General features: G+C 49.3%; 1 protein-coding gene and 1 non-coding gene across 2 annotated transcripts; both read right to left on the bottom strand.

The window, feature by feature from the left end:
• Positions 1–807: 807 nt before the first annotated feature.
• Positions 808–16,556, bottom strand: AP1G1 (adaptor related protein complex 1 subunit gamma 1). The gene is given in 25 exon segments (XM_033158876.1): positions 808–857; positions 860–908; positions 1,269–1,367; positions 1,726–1,886; positions 2,014–2,103; positions 2,252–2,378; positions 2,688–2,829; positions 3,382–3,486; positions 3,903–4,030; positions 4,134–4,223; positions 4,362–4,484; positions 5,450–5,504; positions 5,965–6,105; positions 6,931–7,044; positions 7,495–7,534; positions 7,537–7,549; positions 7,854–7,952; positions 8,066–8,146; positions 8,341–8,436; positions 11,018–11,094; positions 12,340–12,436; positions 12,805–12,946; positions 13,553–13,677; positions 16,355–16,440; positions 16,443–16,556. Coding segments are annotated over 25 exon segments (2,367 nt in total). The 5' UTR covers positions 16,480–16,556.
• LOC117052551 lies at positions 6,262–6,347 on the bottom strand. Its single transcript, XR_004427290.1, has one exon. It is a non-coding gene; the product is annotated as a small nucleolar RNA SNORD71 (small nucleolar RNA).
• Positions 16,557–17,688: the final 1,132 nt, after the last annotated feature.

Below are 17,688 nucleotides of genomic sequence, written 5' to 3'. Positions count from 1 at the left end.
ATGGTGCCCCCCCTTTCAATCTTTAAGCAACACACATTTCCTTTCTACCCACCTACCACAGCTGACAGCCAAGGATCAGACAAGAGGAGTTCCAAGATTTGGGGTGGGGGCACGCTGAAGAGCGACTTGCTGGAGGAAGCAGCCAGTCTCGTCCATCATGATGCTTTCTGAGAGGGGGGCACTGGCCAAAGAGGGCTTGACGTTGCTGCCTCCACCACTGAATCCTCCAAAGCAGAGCTTCTGTCCAGAACAGCAGGTCCACCTATCCATCCCCTTCTCAGACTCAAGCCACTGCCCTTGGGGTGTGCAGTCAAGCGTAGAAAAGGCCCCCCATGTCAGGGAACTCCAAGGAGAAAGGGTCACCAGCATCCTTGGAATACATTTCCAACATGAACTCTGGATGAAAAGTGCCTGAAGGTGGTAACCCGGCTAGCAAGGAGCCGAAAGAAAACTCGCTTCACTCACTCACTCGCCCATGCCCACCGGAGGAGAGAAGATGGCAGGCAGGGAGAAACAGTCGCACATGCCACAGTGCACCTCCCCTCCCCCCCTTCCAAAACAAGGGGAATGTAGCTTCTGTGGCAAGTGTGGCTCAGCAGCCAGGAGAGGAGAGTAGAGAGAGCGAGCCAGCATCTTAAGAGATATGCTTCATCAAGGTGAGCAAGGCCAGTCCTCCTGCTCTGCAGCAGCCGCTGCTCTCGTCAGCTCCCCTGGCCATGGTGCAAGTGGGGGGATTTCTGGAGTCACAGCGCTCTGCCCAGCGTTCCTTCGGCCAACCAGGTGGGGTGAGGAGGGTGGGGCCAGAGCTCACTGCCAGGACTGAGTGGGGAAGTTGTTGACTTCTGCCAGGTCCTGCAGGCTGAGCCCTTGTGATTATATGTCAGCTTGATCCGCATGCGGAGCTGTTGCTACAAACGGGATGAAACAAGGAGAGGTGAAGAAGATCTGGGCAGGAGGGGTGAGGGGATCACTCTTGCAGAAGCTGCAGTGGAACCACCTCAATTTCGTTCAGTTAATGGGTGCCAAAAGGCACAGAGTTCATTCAGCAGAGTACCACACAGCTGTTAAGATTCGGCCCGTGAAAGTTGAATGCCACCCCCCACCCACGAACAGAACAGCCACAGCTAGAGGCCTTCAGAACCAATGCATGACCTGTACCATCAAGCACTCAGAGGCTGGGCACTGCTCCCAGCCCAGCCCAGCCCAGCTGCTCCTACAGCCTCCATGCTGAACATGGCAGTAGGTCACTCACTTGCTCATTTGCTCACCTTCTGGGGGTTCAGGACTTTAATGACTTGTGTGATGGTCCCTGTGTTAAATGCTGGGATGACGCTGCTACTGGGAGACAGGAGCTGCAACTGGAATGTCTGGAAGGAGGCAAACAAAAGGAAGAAGGGGGCACACTTTCACCTGGTTTTTCTGCTGCAACTACTGCTGCTGCTGGAGGAGACAGGAGGCCCAAAGCTCAGGTTCAACTCCAAATACAGTGAAAAATGATGCACAGCACCTAGCCCTCTGCCTGTCATGAGAATGTGCTCCCTTTTCCTGCCACAGCAAGGCACTTATGACCATATCAAAGGCAAAGCACTGGTCCTAAGGGTCCATCTACAGTTTTGGAGCCAAGCCAGCTACAGAAGCTTGGAAGTCTGCCTGGAAACACTGTCTGTCCCACTGCAGCTAGGAGGCCACCAAAGCAGATGCTCCTGTCCCAAAGACCAGCCTCACCTTTGGTACCGCAGCCTGGAAAACAAAGTCTGTCATGTCCAGCTCGGTGCTGTTGGAGGCCTGTATTGTGATCACGGTGACGCTGGGGTTGGTGTTTGAGCGTTCAAAGGCAAAGTCAATCTTCAATCCATTTTTGTTGTAGGCCGTGATTGGGGGAATGCCTGTGGAGATGCAGTACTAATCAGAGTCCTGGAAGGTGCTCTCTCCAACTGGCCCTTACAAAGTCTATAGTACACATTCCCCGCCCACCTTAGCCGCTGCTCAAACAGCGAGGTTCTACAGTCCTACCAGCAGTTATGTCATTGAAGATGGGTTGCGAAGAAAGTCCGTCCAACAGAAATGAGGGTTGAGATATCTGTGGGGCAGGAGCTGGAGATCCTACAGGAGCAGTTATGAAAGAAAGGGCAGGGTTAGGCTGAAGTTCTTCAAGGCAAGGACCAGCACCAGTGCCTCCAATAAGCAAGAGATCTTGCCTAGTTTCTTCCCCGCACCCTTGAATCTCACTTCCACATGTCCAGCACCTCACCTGTTGGGTTGAGATCCCCCAGGAGATCCAGCAGCTCCCCACCAGCAGAAGCTGGTTTGTTTGGAGGGGCTGTTGAAATGATGGGAGTGATGTCATTACCTCCCAACAGGTCCAGCAAGTCGTTTGCCTGGTAGGAAACACCAAATCAGACTGTTAAAGGCACTTAGCCAAGGAAGCCATCTAGTCTCAAAACCTCCCTCAGCAACATTAGCTTCTGAAGGCTGGAGGAAGCCAGGAAAGAAAGCTGCCTCCTGCTCCTGTGGGGGCTCCACAATTGCTCCTGCAGCCAGCCGTGGGCTGCAAAGCAACAGTTCCCAAATGAGTCTTTGATGCTGTCTAAGAAAGCAGCAACCCCATGCAATGTGGCTCTCTTGTTTGCAGGAAGGGAGGAAGGAATAGCTATCTTGAGTGTTGCACTGGCAGCACTTTCTCTTACCTGGCTGGTGGGCTGGAGGCCAGAAGGGGGAGGTTTGGTCTCCAGCACGGTTGGCTCTGCCTCGCCATTGGGTTGACTGACATCTGTGGGGCCATTGGTGGTGAGTTTCTCCATAACTGGCATTCTCTCAAGCAGGGCTGACCTGCAAAGTGGCAAGGCTGTTACCTCCTGGGCTACTCACAGGCTAGGAGGAACAGGAGTTACTCCTCAGATCTGCGTGTAGAGAGGGGGCGAGCTCCCAACCAGTCAGTGTCAGAGGCAATCTATTTTTAGTCAGTTCAAGTCCTCTATTTTTGCTATGCAAATAGGTCCAGCTGAGGCAACCAGTAGCTCCCCCATTCATATGAACCAATGTAAGAGACTGTATGCTGTCTCTTCTATGGGGCTAATGGTTTGAAGCCTACAGAGGTCACTTACTAGAAATGGTTGGTTGCAATCAGCACTGACCCCTGTTCCCTGGGAGCTTTTGTGAAATGTTCACCAACAGGTGTCAAGCCAGGCAGAGGTCTCCTCCTCCTCACACTGACCAGACACCAAGAGGTCTTCACCTTCTTCATGTGTGGGGCCCACTTCTTAATTTACCACCAAATGTTTGTAAGGTGGTGATACTGATACTATCGCAACCCTGCAGGTTTCCAACCCACCAGGCTGAAGGTCAAAAGGCATGGGGACAGCAGTGTCCTCTAACACTCACCTCATGTGATCGTACTTCTTGAACAAGGCATTGTACTCCACTGCCCTCTGCTGGAGCTCCACATCAATGCTGCTGCCGTATATGGACACCACTTTCTTAATGCGGCTAGACATGTAGGAAAGAAATGGTGACAAGTGGCAGCAGGGCAGGGGCTACAGCTTAGCAGGGAGCAAGTACTTCTTCCAGCTCTGCAACTGTAGCATGTGTGTGTCTTGGCTCAGCCTTTGGGGTCCTTGGGAATCAACTATGTCTCCTTGGACTAGTGGCAATGCCTGACCTATGTAACACAGAAGTACAGCTGGGCCCCTCACCAGGCACTTCCTCCTCAGGATGAGGGAACATGGAAATATGCACATGTGGTTGATTTTTTTTTGGGGGGGGTGCTGGTTAAGATCCACAAAGTACGTGTTCATGAAACTTGCACAGCAGCAAGCAATGGGATCCAGTATCTCCTGATTATTTCAAGGACTGCATAAAGATCAAGCAGCATAGGCAGAGCCCCACCCCCTGAAAATACTCACTTGACAGTGCAAGTGAACCGAGTGGACAGCTTCATGATGGCAGTGAGGGCATAGCCTCGTGTGACAGACACAGACATGTTGGAGACTAGGACACTTTCCAATACATCAAGGACTTCATCCTCCGTGACCTGAGCAAGCCAAAAGGCAATGTAAGAAGGATGGGCCATGAGCCAGATGGGAGAAAACTTCACCAGAGGTCAAGTAGTCTTGTATCCCTTTCAGTAGGCTTACCTGGATTGGCTCCTCCTCCTCACACTGACCAGACACCAAGAGGTCTCCATACTCTCCTATACACCAGGAAGCTACTTGCACCATGGGCTGCTACAAAGAAGGAGGACAGGTGAACTCAGCAATGCATCTTCTTACCCAAAGTAACAGAGGTTCATTGACACAATGCCTCCCTTCCTCTCCCTCTCCCCTGCAATCCAACCTGCCACCAGCATCACTCTGGGGACTTACTTGGGAGTAGTCACCCATGATGGCTTTGTAGAGTCTCTGCACAGTGTAAGCATGCATCTCCATGCTGTTGGTGATTAGCTGGATAAGGTTGGGTACAGCATCGTCACGAACGTAACTCCCTGCCTGGAAAGAGGACCCAAAGAGAGGTTTACAAGCCATCCATTTGATGTTTTATTGTGCTTTTAATTCTGTCGGGAGCTGCTCAGAGTGACTGGGGTAACCCAGCCAGATGGGAGGGGTATAAATAAATTATTATTATTTGATGATGATGATGATGATGATGATGATAATAATAATAATAATAAATTATTTACCATCATCATTATCACCATCCAAGAAAGCCAGGGAGTGGTACTCAAAAGCAGATTTCTAGACAGTGCTGTAGTCAATTAGTTTTTTTATATACCACTTTTCTTAGGGTAAAGATGGCTTACATAAAAATGCAGTAAGATTTAAGGCTACAATTATCTGCACCACCATTGCATATTTGGCAAGCAACCCCCTCAATCAAACCAGCTTCCAAAAGCTACAACACTTGCAGGTCTTTGGCAAGCCCTAAGTGAGGATGAGCTACCCTTGACTTCCCTCTGGCAATCAGGCCAGAAGGAATTGTGGCAAAACCCCCACTCCTGGATGCCAATGACTTTCCCTCATGTGTCAAGGATCAATAGAGCAAGGTTTGATCAGAAGACAGTCTTTATAGAGGCTGGTCCTGGGCTGCCATTGCTTTAAAGGGTGGTCTTAACCTGAAGCACCAACACCGCAAATTGGGCCCAGAAGAACTCAGGCAGCCCCTAGAACTAATGCAGCCTCGTCCTTCATTCATTAAGTCAATAGCAGCAGCAGTAGCCTGCACTTGTAGTGTAAGCTTCCACATCATCTTCAGAGCCCCCATGCAAAATACATTGCAGCAGTCAGTCCTCAAGAGTTACAGGACTATGTAAAAATCCCCTGTCCCCACCAAACAAGAACCCCTGGGAAAGTCCACCACCTCCACCAGTGGCTCTTGGACAGAGAGAACTGACAGGCCCTAAGGCTCAGAACATCTGTTTGGGGATACAGGAGCAACAGACAGGGTCAGCACTCACCGTTGTCAAGACTCGCATGATTGTGTCTATGTGCCAGCGCTTAGAAGGAGCATATCTGAAAAAGCAGTAGATGCAAAGCTGTGAGGACATTCCTTCTCCAAATGCTCCTTTCAGTTCCCAAATGTAAGGCAGTTTTGGTTTTCCAGACAAGGATTAGTCAACTGCGTAGCCCGACTTGCTTTGGCTACACCTGCATAAATTTACTCCTAAGGTGCAATGTGCACAGGAGAGAGATGAAGCTAAATCCCTGCATTCCACCAGGGGCGAGTGCCAGGACCACTACTGCCATTTGGCTCACAGGATGATGGTATCCAGGTAGCATTACCAGAAGGACCAGCATTGGCAGAGATGGGTCCAACCTGAAAATGCTTCTCCCCAGCTGTAGCTGTGAGCAGCAAGTGGAGTGAGCTATGGCCTCCCAAAGTTGTGACTGCAGAGCAGTTGGGGGGGGGGGTAGCAGGAGAGGAAGAGGGCCACAAATGATGAAACAAACACAAATTATTTGGATTTCTTACTTCTCTGCTGCAAGAAATATTCCCGAGGCACAGTCCGCCTTGAACTCTGGCTCACAAGAATCCAGGAAATACAGCAGTTCCTTCATCATTCCCCGGATGTTGTTCCCATTCACGAGAGCAAAGCTCAGCTCCATCGCCCGTCTGGAGAAGGGGAGAAGAAGGGATTCAGGGGAAGGGGAGAGGAAGGGATGCAGCTCTGCTGACCTGGGCCTGAGCACCACCAAGAGCCTACACATTTGCAGCCCCTTTACAGACAAGTCTCCCCATCACCCCAAGGAGCTTTCCAGAGGCCACAAACGTGCTTTGTCAGCTGCTTGAGTGTCATCATTGCGCCAGGCGCTCTGTTGATGGATCACTCTTAGGCTTCATCCTACAACAGCACTAGCCAAGCCAGAAGGCTCCCACCCCTCATCACTCCAGGGTCCCAGTATGAAACCTAAGGGGTGGCCAAGTTCAAAAACAAGTAGTAAGACAGAGCAGGAGCTTGCAAGGAGAAGCAAGCTTCTTGGTTGCAGACCCAAACCCTTTAAGCTAGAAAGTAGGTTACTTTAGGCGGGAATAAGTATTAGGGATGACAGCAAGATGACACGAGCTATATAAAATGATGCATGGTGTGGAGAAAGTGGACATGGCAATATTATTCTCCTTCTCTCACACTAGAACCAAATTGGGTTATCCAATGAAGCTGAATGTTAGATGATTCAGGATAGACAAAAGGAAGTACTTCTTCACACAGTGTATACTTAAATGATATTACTCCCGCAAGAAGCAGTGATGGTTACGAACTTGGACAGTCATAAGGCTGTTCCCTGTGGGAAAAGGGACCATGCTTTAAACAACAATGCCTCATAAATAGCTTCTGGCTCACAGTGGCAGGCAGAGGAGACAGGTGAGGGGTGACAGAGAATGAATTCTAGATGGTTGGGCCACTTGGACCCACAGTCCTAGCATACCAATCTGACTCACCGTTTGATGGAGACGTCCAGATCTTTTAGGCAGTCCACAATGGTGCTTCTGTGCCGCTGTACAGCATTGTGGTCAGTCTGCACAGTCTTCAACAAGGATGTTAAAGCCACATATCTGAAAAAGAGACCTGTTGCTTTAGACTATGGCAGCTGTTCTGTGTCACAGCACACTAGAAGGCTTTTGAAGACAGCACAGCCAGGCAGCCAAGGGAGATGGAGCAAGCAGGTTGAGTGACTTGCAAGGGCAGCCAATGCAAACCTCCAGGCAATGGATTCTAACCCTCCCATTTGTATCAGAAGTGAAGGGAAAATGAATTTCTCTCATAACCAATTCTAGCCAGGCAGCCTGCTAGACCAACAGGACGTGAAAAAAAGAGCCCAGAATTTCACATGGTGCATGTGGTTGCGGGCAACAGTGACCCAGGCAGCAGACTGACCACTTCACCTGCCACGGCTGCCCTGACCACACCTCAAAAACAGCCAATATTGCCACAAGAGACCTGGAGAAAGCTGTGCCTGTTCAAACAGAACATGTTTTCCATCCTGGACCTGTACTCTGACCTACCTGATATTTTTGTCATTATTGAGCAAGAATCGACCAAGATGTTAATGGCCAACACCTAGAAAGAGACAAGCAAAGAGACATGGGTCAGGAACATCTACTTGTTGATACTTTTCACTCTCCAGCCAAAAAACTCCCAAAGGGGATTGGATCTATGAGCAACCTCAGTGACCCAGTTTCTTCCTTGTCAGCTGGTCTGCTTCCATGCAAGAGCCCTGAGCTGCTTTCATCTGACTCAAATATCATTTAGAGGTTACCCCCCATGGGAATGCTTGGCTATGGTTGGAGAAACTGTGATGGGCCGGAAAGCTTTGTTTTGTTCAGTGTCTCTCCTAGGATCCCACAAACCCAAGATTACGTACTCGCAGGCCACTCTCAGACTTGATGTCCATGATAGTTAAGACGGTTTCGTAAAGAATGGCATTTCCCACATTTTTACTCGTTTCAGTATTTGTGGCCACCTGGAACACAAGACAGACAATCTCACTTTCTAGCTTCCTCCCTCTAGATCAATGCACCACATTCTGCCTCCCAACTATGATTTGGCAGGCTGCACCCTGCCAAATCCCCTCACCTGGGCAAGGATGTCATTCATAGCTTCACTTGAGTCATCGTCATTTCGGCCTAGAATTCTCAGCAACCGTAGGATTCGCACCTGAAAAGGACAAAGTTCTCCTTTTGAGCTACCATGGACCCAGAAGGCTCTGGTCTTGAAGTCAGTCACTGCAGGATCCCTCCATACCTGAGGGAGGAGGCGGGGGGGGGGCTTCGCCGGGGGGGGGGCTCCACTCCCTGGCCAACATTCACTCCTCTCCCTGCCCAGCATGTGCCTGGCCCCAAAGCCCTTACCTGCAGGAAGGGGTCGCTGATTCCAGAAACATCATGCTCAGGGGAATAACCAGACATGATGAGGTTCTTCAGGATGCGGACTAGCTGGGGCACAAGCTGCAGAGGACAAAGAGCCATCAACCATCTGATCTATAGCCCTGCTGTTGTACCTGACATGAAGAAGGGGTCCAAGGAGGAGTCTCTCACAGGGGAAAAGGGTATTAGATTCACCATCTGCAGGTGAGAGCTGAAGGGGCTCTCATTGCTGCTCAGCCCGACTTCATGACCTTTCCACAGCACAGAGCCAAATAAGCCTGCTGGCCCTACACAGCCATGCTGCAATATACATGAGTAGTATGGTGGGCAAATGAAGCCTCAAACTACTAACAGGAAGCAAATGGCTTTGACTTGGCTCCCACTGGCTGCCTCCAGTATCATAGATAGTGTGCCTCTGAATACCAGTTGCTGCATAATATGAATTGTGGAGCTGCTGCCTATCACATGCTTATGTGTGGGATTTCCAGTGGGGTATCTGGTTGATCATTGAGGAAAATAGGAAGATGAAACTATGTAGTTCCTCTTTGTCCTGATCCACTTACAGCCAGGCTCTAACAGTCAACCGTACAACTTCCAGAACCCAATAGGTTCTTTCCCTTGCCTGTCTCCTTTTACAACCCTACTAACCTTCTGTGGTTAGTAGAAAGCACACCAGCACAGAGATCCCCCTGCTCTTGGTGCTCACTTATGTGGCCACAAAGAGGCATGTGGGCGTGGCAGGAATAAGAGGGAAGTCTCCAAGCTTAGAATGCTGATGTGGTCCCCCAGGGGAGAGGCTCTGTTTGGACAAAGCAACCAAGCCTGACACAAAATCCCAAGTCAACTCTGAATCCACCAGAGGCCTCCACTATTTCACTCTCAGCCTATCCCCCTACTTCCGCACCATTTGCTGTTTAGAGCACAAGTTAGTAAGAACTGCAAATAAATGGGCATAATTTAAAACTGCTAAATGGATGCATTATACCTAAATAGGTTGTGTATCCAAGTCCTATTCTTGGTCCACCCACTGAAATTAACCGACTTATTTAGTCATGTCAATTAATTTCAATGGGTCTCTAGTATTGGCTACAACCCAATAATTTTAAATTGGTTAACAACTTTAACTTGGGGCCAAGACAGGATAAAGCCCCAAAGAGGATTTCCTTCTCAGTGCCTCAAGTTGAGGGGCGGAGAGCGAAAGGGCCTTTGTAAAATGAAGGACTCTGCTAAGATATGGCAGCTGGCCAAATATACAAACTTTAGACAATCTTTTAGGAAGACAGAGATCTTGCTCAATCTCATTGCAATATCTCATCGCTTGGAACCCTGCTTAGTCATGTCATGTCACCGAGGCTTCCCATACCCACCATTATTTTGCTCTAACCATGCACAAGTCATAACCAGTGATGATGGGACAAGCATGGGGGACAGAAACAGCTGTAGAGATCAGTCTTCAGCCAAGCAAAAGCAAGTAGGGAAGGAAGAGGAGTATCTCTGCCTTCAACAGCTGCCCACAGCATGAAGGCATATTGCTCTGAACAGGGGCAGTTCACTCTTCCACCTTCTCTGCTTACTACCCATCCCAGACCTTATAGAAGCCTTGTACCAAGCCAATGGAAAACACCCACCATGAACAGCACAGATGCAACCCCCCCTCACACCCCTCAAAGATCCATCCAACTGGAGCAGAGGGAGACCGTAGCAAAACTACCTCAGTTTCAGGAGGACTGTAACAGAGATCCAAGGTTGCCTTAGGTATTAGGTTTAATCAGGGCATTAATAAACTCAACTACAAACACAATTAGTCAAGCTGCAGTATTAGTGCAGTAAGCGATGGATTGGCACAAACCTCAACAGGCCCAATGAAAGCATGCATGGGGGGCATAGGGGAGGAAGAAAAAGTGAGTGACTCTTACCTTTTCATTCTAACCCACCACAGCAGGATTCCAAACAGACAAAAGGGACAGAAGGATGAAGCAGGCGTTAGGGAGAGGAGCAACAGCTCACAACATCAACCACCTCATCCACCTCCACCAGCAGCAGCGGCAAGACAAAGGGCATGAAGGGTAACCAGGACAACAACACCTGAAGCACAACTGCACTCAACTCTCCCCAGCTGGACCGACAGCTTCATCTACCTCCCTGGACGGGTCCCTTCTGTGTTGGGCAACAGTTCTCCACGCACAGCCCCAACACTGGGAGGCAGGCTGGCAAGCAAGCAGAGGTGGCCCTCTCCATGGCTAAGCAGCTGGAGAAGCAGCGGCTCCTGCTTTGCTCAAGATCTCCCTGGGTTTTGAGGAATTTTCGGCTCCCTTCCCTCAAATCATTGCTGAGGTGCTATCACTTTATAAAATGGAGAAAACAGAATATGCTCTGCAGAGTAGCAGCTGAAGTGGCCTGGCCCAAGTGCACCACCCTGCCACTCAGTTCCACAGGAAAGGTAGAAAAGGCATAAGCACAGGGGCTTCCCAGCTGCAGGGCTTCCATTCAACCAAATGGATATTTTGCGAAGGAAGGACACATGCTTCTCTCCTGCAAGGCCAACCCATCAGCGACTGGAAACTGACACCCACGTCAGTCCCTCAAAGGTAGGAGCCAAGCTGGCTCAAAACTCTGCCCAGAGGGGCACATGCAATAGGGTGACAAGTGGACAAGGACTTACCTTTCTAAAATGGGCTAGCATGTCTGGGCTTCTCTCACACATTTCCGTAAGGAGAACCACAGAGGTGTGAAGAACACCTGCCAGGAAAAGAGAAGAAGGAGCCTATGCTTTACATGGCCATCACCAAGGGCTCGCCACAGCTGAAGATGGACTATGAGGTTGCAAGATTTCAAGGCAGCAGCTTGGCAGCTTCTAACCAGCAACCTGCCCTCTGAGCCTCAGCACTTCTGGGCCAGGATCCTCTATATACAAGATAATCCTCTGTATGGAAGCCAGAAGTGGTTGTGGATGAAAAAGCAGAGAGACTTCAATCCTAGGCCAAAGCAGCCAGGCCTTTTTACTCTTCCCTATGAGAAACTGCTGATAAAAGGATAAGCTGCAAGGAACTCTTTAGGCCTCCCCAAAGGCAGCACTGAACTGAGCTCCATGGCCTGTAGAAACATGAGCAAAGCTTGGTGGCAAAGGGAGCCTCAAACACCTCTCTCTCCTTCAACCCCACAGCCAAAACACAAGTGAGGCAGATGCTGCAGAGTAGGCAGAAGCTGGCTCTCCCCATTGCCCATGTTAATGCCTCCTTCATGCCAACAATACACACTGCAGCAGGCTGGAACTCACTAGCTCACAAGATACCTCAAAGTGCCAAGCCCATATGGCTTGCAGTCCACTGCTAGATACAAACCATGATGGCTTCATACTGTTACTACTTCAGAGGGGCTATGCCTCTAAATACCAGTTGCTAGGAACACAATGTTGTGCTCTTGTCCTGCTTGTGGCACCAGGCTGGCCACTGGGAGAACACGATACTAGAATAGGTGAGGTTTTGTTCTGACCGAGCAGTCAAGAGTCTCCTTCCATTAACCCCACTCCCTCCCTGTCTGAGCTTGACTGCACTCCCTGTTATGGAATCTGGCTTCCTTCACTCCCCTGACCAAAAGTACCTCAGTGGAAGGTGTCCCAAGTGCAATCCCTGCCACCATTAGGTAGGACTGGGAAAGCTCCCTGTTTCAAACCCAACTGCCAGCCAGTCACCTGAGATAGGTGGCCCAATGGCCCAACTCAGTGCAAGGTAGCTTCCACTGTTCCAAGGGAAGGAGGGAACAAGCAACTCAGAGTCCACCAGAACTGAGTTTCAGAGCACAGAAACACAGAAAGTATGCTTGGCTCCTGGCCTTGATGCACACGGCATTTATCTACATGAGGATTTTTATCCCATTCCAAACTGCCCAAGCTTTCTTATCACAGCCCTTCAGGTCCTCATATTTCTCTAGTCCACCCCAAAAATACATAGTGCCTTGGCATTCCCTTGCCACAGCAGGCCTTACCATGATTCTTCTCATTCAGCAGGTTCTTTGTGGCTGGCAGGAACATTTCCATAAGCTCAGGCACCTTCCTGATGACGTGAACAGCACACAGGGCTGCCTATGGAAGAATTGGGGGGTGGGGGTGGGGGTGGAAGGGGGAGTGGTCAGCAGATGTGCAGGCACAGAGACCCCTAAGGGGGATCCCTCTTGAGAGAGAAACACTATGTACTTTATTTGCATTTTAACTCTAGTCCTGCTAAGTCTTAATTGTGGGCACAAAGAGACCACCCACTGCTAAAGGCCAGTCAAAAACTCCTTGCAAAGATCTGGGCAGTGCGACTTCCAGCTGACATTTGAGAGGAAGCAAACCACAATCTTAATGTAAGAAAAGGGAAGAGCTTACAGTTCAACAGAGCTAGAGGACTCCCCCTCCTTTTGGGGAGGGGGTCTCCCCTAAAGTTGTACCTTTGTCCAATAAATAAATACCTTTTTCCTCAAGTAAGAATTAGAGGTTTTCAGGAGCTTCTCCACCTCCCCGGCTAGGTCACGACACATTTCAGAGGAGCCCATGCAGCCCAGGGTGCAGAGTGCCAGGCCTTGCACATACTGTGTGCTGTGATTAAGGTCACTGGAAGAGAGAGAAAGCAGCAATGCAAGGAATGGCTGGGATAAGGCACTCCCAGATACAAAGCAGTCAGCCTCAAGCTGACAGCGTGTCAGATAACCCTGGGGATAGCAATGGGCTAGAATGCTTTCCAAGGTTTAAAGAACAACCAACTAACACTTGTCTCAGTCAATGACAACACAAATGTGTCCACCACACTAACTCATGTGATCAAATGCCCCACAAGTTCAGTGGCATCTCTACTACACCAGAAAAAATGACTTAAGTGTCTATTGAAGTCATATTACAGACACTCTTGCCCAGATGCCTTCCATAGCTCTACAGATCCAGGTCCAGAGACACACAGCAACAAGGAAGAGAGCTATGTGCAGCATGGTGGTGCATCTTAACTGCTCCCAAAGAAGGTAGCTTCAGCTCTACAAGGCAAGCAGCTTATTACCTGCCTTCCCAAACCTTCATCACCACTTTCTGGCTGCGATCCTCAGAGGAGGATGCATGACCAAGGTGTGCTGAACTTCAAGGCTCAACAAGAATATTCCAAGCCCTGACAGCAGGTCCACCTTTGCAGAATGGCTCTCTATTCCCACCCTAAAAATGAAAAGGCCTTACTTCTTGATGCAGTTGGTCATGAGAAGGTGGACGTCCTGCCTCTCATCCAGCAGCAACATGGCTCCAAGGTAACCAATGCGCTTGTCCGTGAATTTCTGAGAGGCAATCAGTTTGAGGCACTCCAACTGCAAGAGGGGGCAGAGAAGCCAGAGGGAGTGACTCTCCCCAATGCTTCCAACATTTTTGTCACACTCACCATGGCAACTGTGCTACCACACCCTGGTGATTGATCAGCCTTACTACCAACTCCCTCCATGACTCTTAGGCTGGAAAGAAGACTGATAGTTGTTGGGTTGCTTCACTATCAAGGTGTCCAGCACATCTTACCTCCAAGCACCAAGCTGGCAAGCTGCTCTCCTGCACTCCCCCCCCCCGAGGAGAGACCAGCATGACGCTTCCTTGGCAGTGGCTGCTGCCGGCTGGAGGCACCCTGAGCAGTGACCAAATAAGTGGCCTTTCTTGCAGGGGACAGGGGATGGGTTGGCAGCAGGTGCTGGGTGGAGGTGCTCAGGGCACCTCTGTCCAGCAGTGCCTTAGCCAGGAATCAGGAGGCTCCCACTTGCTTTTCCTGCAGGAAAGACAGTGGTGGGTGTTAGAAACCTGGTGACAACAATTTTTGGCTTGGGTTGTGAGGGATGCCAGATGAGAAAGGTAGAAAGAAAAGAAAAACTGCAGCTGTGGACAACTGTGTAATGAAACCTGAGGGTTCGACCAGGGCTCAGCACAATTACTACAATGCACAGACACACCATTACTTAAATCCCCTTCAATACATGGGTTCAGCCATGAGAATGAAATGGATCCTAGAACTGAGCACTTCTGTGGTAGCTAAATGCCTCACAGGAACTGAAATATTCTATGTCATTTTAAAATCAAGGTTTGAATTTCTCACAATCCTTGCTAAAGCAAGTCCCAATTAGCCTTGGGGCTGTCTGTAGGAAGAATGTGGTGCTGGTCTAAGTTTGCCTGTCATTAAGGCTGGTGGGGAAATGATAGCAGGGTAATGCTTCACTCACAGTCTCTTCAGCACCACAGCATGAATCTACACAGGATCTGTCCAGTCTTTACAGCTGCAGAAGAGCAATGGCAAAGCTTGCTTTTTAAAGAATCCATTCGTTCTGCTTTTTCAATCCAGTTATTCCCAATCACGCAGCACCCAGCTGAGGCTAAAGTTTCAGTTGGTTAGAGCATGGTGCTGGTAACACCAAGGTCACAGGTTTGTATCTCCATATGGGATAGCTGCATATTCCTGCACTGCAGGGAGTTGGATGAGATGATCCTCGGGGTCCTTTCCAACTCTATAATTCTATGAAACTCCTGTATGAGGTCTTGCAGAAAACACATTTGCTGAAGAGGGCAATTATGCCAAGAGCTTGTGGCCCACCTCCTAGGCCTTCCTGGTGTTCTGAACGAAACTCTCCATCATGGTATGCCAGGAAGACAAGGCACAGCAGCAGCAGCACTTCAGGCTTGGACAGAGAGGAGAAAAGTTTCTACCTGTACCCAGCCTGTTCAAATGCCTGCCGCTTCCTACATGCAGAGCTCAGTTCAGTAAACCTGATCTGGGTGAACTGCTCCATTGATCTAGCTGAGCAGAGGAGGAGCAACTTTGACACCGATATATCCCCATTCAGCTGGAGCAGAGAAACACAGCCCTGCTTTTCCCATGGCCCACTCTTTCAGGTCTTTTTACTGGTGACTTGGGCTCAGAAGGCCTTTTGCTGGTCTGGTTGAAGAAGAAGAAGAAAGAAGAAGAAGAAGAAGAAGAAAAGAAGAAGACAAGAAGAAGGAAGAAGAAGAAGAAGAAGAAGAAGAAGAGTTTGGATTTGATATCCCGCTTTTCACTACCCAAAGGAGTCTCAAGCGGCTCCTAACATTCTCCTTCCCTTCCTCCCCCACAACACTCTGTGAGGAGAGTGGGACTGAGAGACTTCAAAGAAGTGTGACTAGCCCAAGGTCACCCAGCAGCTGCATGTGGAGGAGCGGAGACACGAACCCGGTTCCCAGATTACAAGTCTACCGCTCTTAACCACTACACCACACTGGCCCTTCCTTTCCAGTTCTCAAATGAATGGCCCAGACGAAACATGGCAAGGCAGCAGCAAGAACACAGCCACACCTTCCCTACCCTAGCAGAGCTGCCCATTGTCCCTTTGCCAGCCTTGGTTCTCCTAGCCTTGTGCCCTTGCACAGAGCCCAGAGGATGGAATGGCCCAATGGTTTTAATTCCCAACAGAGGGCTGATGCACTATGACCAGGCCATGCAGTATGGCTGCAGAGCTCCATCATGAAACCTCTGGTCATCACATGCAGAACCAACACCTGGAAACTAAGACCTCTCATAAGTCTTCCTGTGAACCTTCTATCACACCACCACACCCAGTCAATTTACAAGCAATTTAGAAAGCAAAATTAAATGCCATGAGATGAACCCCCTGGCCACAAACAGAGTAGAACAGCTCTTGGGAAAATTTAAGGAATGGCTTAGACGCTTTAAAGATCACAAAATATATCCTTTGCTACAATAAGATGGAATAAAACCATGAGTATTGTGACATGCTCCTCCTTAGGTTTCTGTGAGGCACATCAAAATATTTCTCTTCCACAAAGGATTTCCAGCCCAAAGAAGCACTTGAGTTAGTAATACGCAGCAAGATTATGACAACTGTGCAGTTTCCTACAGGTGCAACTCTGAAGGTACTTTGTCAGAATGATGAGCCTCCCACTAAACATCCAAAGCTAGGAATTTGCAAAAGAGCTGCTGCCGCTGCTGCCACTACCAATGAAAAGAAGAGGGCCTACCTGTCCAAAGTGTGCAGGGTAGCCCAACCTGTGCATGTAGAGCAACTTGGCCACATTCCGGCAGCGGTAGGTGTTGTCCTCTTCCGGAAAGACGATCGGATGGCAGCACATTCTTTTTGGATCATCTCCCTTTCTTCTGCCTGGGTCCGTGCTGTCCGGATGGTCCGGATCAGCTCCCGGAGTCTGATGGGGGCTGCATCCTCTGAGAAAAAAGGTAATTGCGGGGGGGGGGGGGAGAGATAGTGAGCAGGGAATTAAACCTCGGCAGTTAAGTCTTTAAAAAGTACCCCATGAGAACTGTAGAGAGTGGCTGGTAGGGTCTCCTAGCTGCCCGTGGTTATACTGACAAACTCTCTATGGTTCAATCCACGGTGTTTATCCAAAGTCAGCAGTCTCTGCCACAGCTGGGACTCCAGAATATTTCAGCCTCAAAAGTCTGTCTTCCCTGCCAAGTGGCTTAAGCTATCTGTAGTAAGGAAAAAGATATGGCTCTGTTGCCAAGGTATGTAATGATGTATTCGCTGCAGCTCTGTCACCACTACTGCATGGCCGAATGGGTGGCAGACTAAGGCTGGTGATGAAAAGACTGCATGTGCTCTTTACAACACATACAGCTCACCTCTCGTGGCAAACCCAAGAAACTCTTTCTTCCTGTGGCTGGTCCCTAATCACCAGGAATTTCTGCCTAAATTTGCATACCAGCACATATAGGAGCCTCCTCCCTCCTTCTGCCATCCCCAAATAAGGCAAAAGTCCTAGATTAATCAACGACTCTCCCTACATGACCTTCCTGAGCTTTGGATTAAGCCTTGCTTGTGAAAACAAACCCGAGGTTGAAGCAAACCAAATTATGCAGCCATAGAAGTATCTGAATCTGCCGGCCCCAAGGTGAAGGCTTATTTACAGGATCTAGCAAACCGCAGGAACACCTCTGGCTCAAACCCAAATATTCTACTTCACTCTGGATTTGCTTTTCAACTAAAGGAAACTCCCATTATATTTCAAAGCAGCCTTTGGCCCCAATGAATGGGTCACTCTCTGCTACCCTGGTCTGTTTATCTGCCAATCTGAAATAAATTATCCACAAGTCAGGAGGAAAAAAGTATTATTTTCAAGGCCCAGCATACACTGCTACATAATACTAATATGTATATTACTTCTAGAAATGAGAATGGTCATTCTGATACAGTGGTGCCCCGCTAGACGAAAAACTCGCTAGACGAAGGCATTCGTCTAGCGGAAGGCTGCCCCGCAAGACGAAAAAGTCTATGGGGCTGCCTCGCAAGACGAATTTTTTTTCGTCTAGCGAAAACCGTTGTTTGCATTGGTGCTTC

Source organism: Lacerta agilis, chromosome 8 (genome assembly GCF_009819535.1).
Source record: "Lacerta agilis isolate rLacAgi1 chromosome 8, rLacAgi1.pri, whole genome shotgun sequence".
In the NCBI taxonomy this organism is placed as follows: Eukaryota; Metazoa; Chordata; class Lepidosauria; order Squamata; family Lacertidae; genus Lacerta; species Lacerta agilis.
This window is presented reverse-complemented; position numbering and strand designations above follow the sequence as displayed.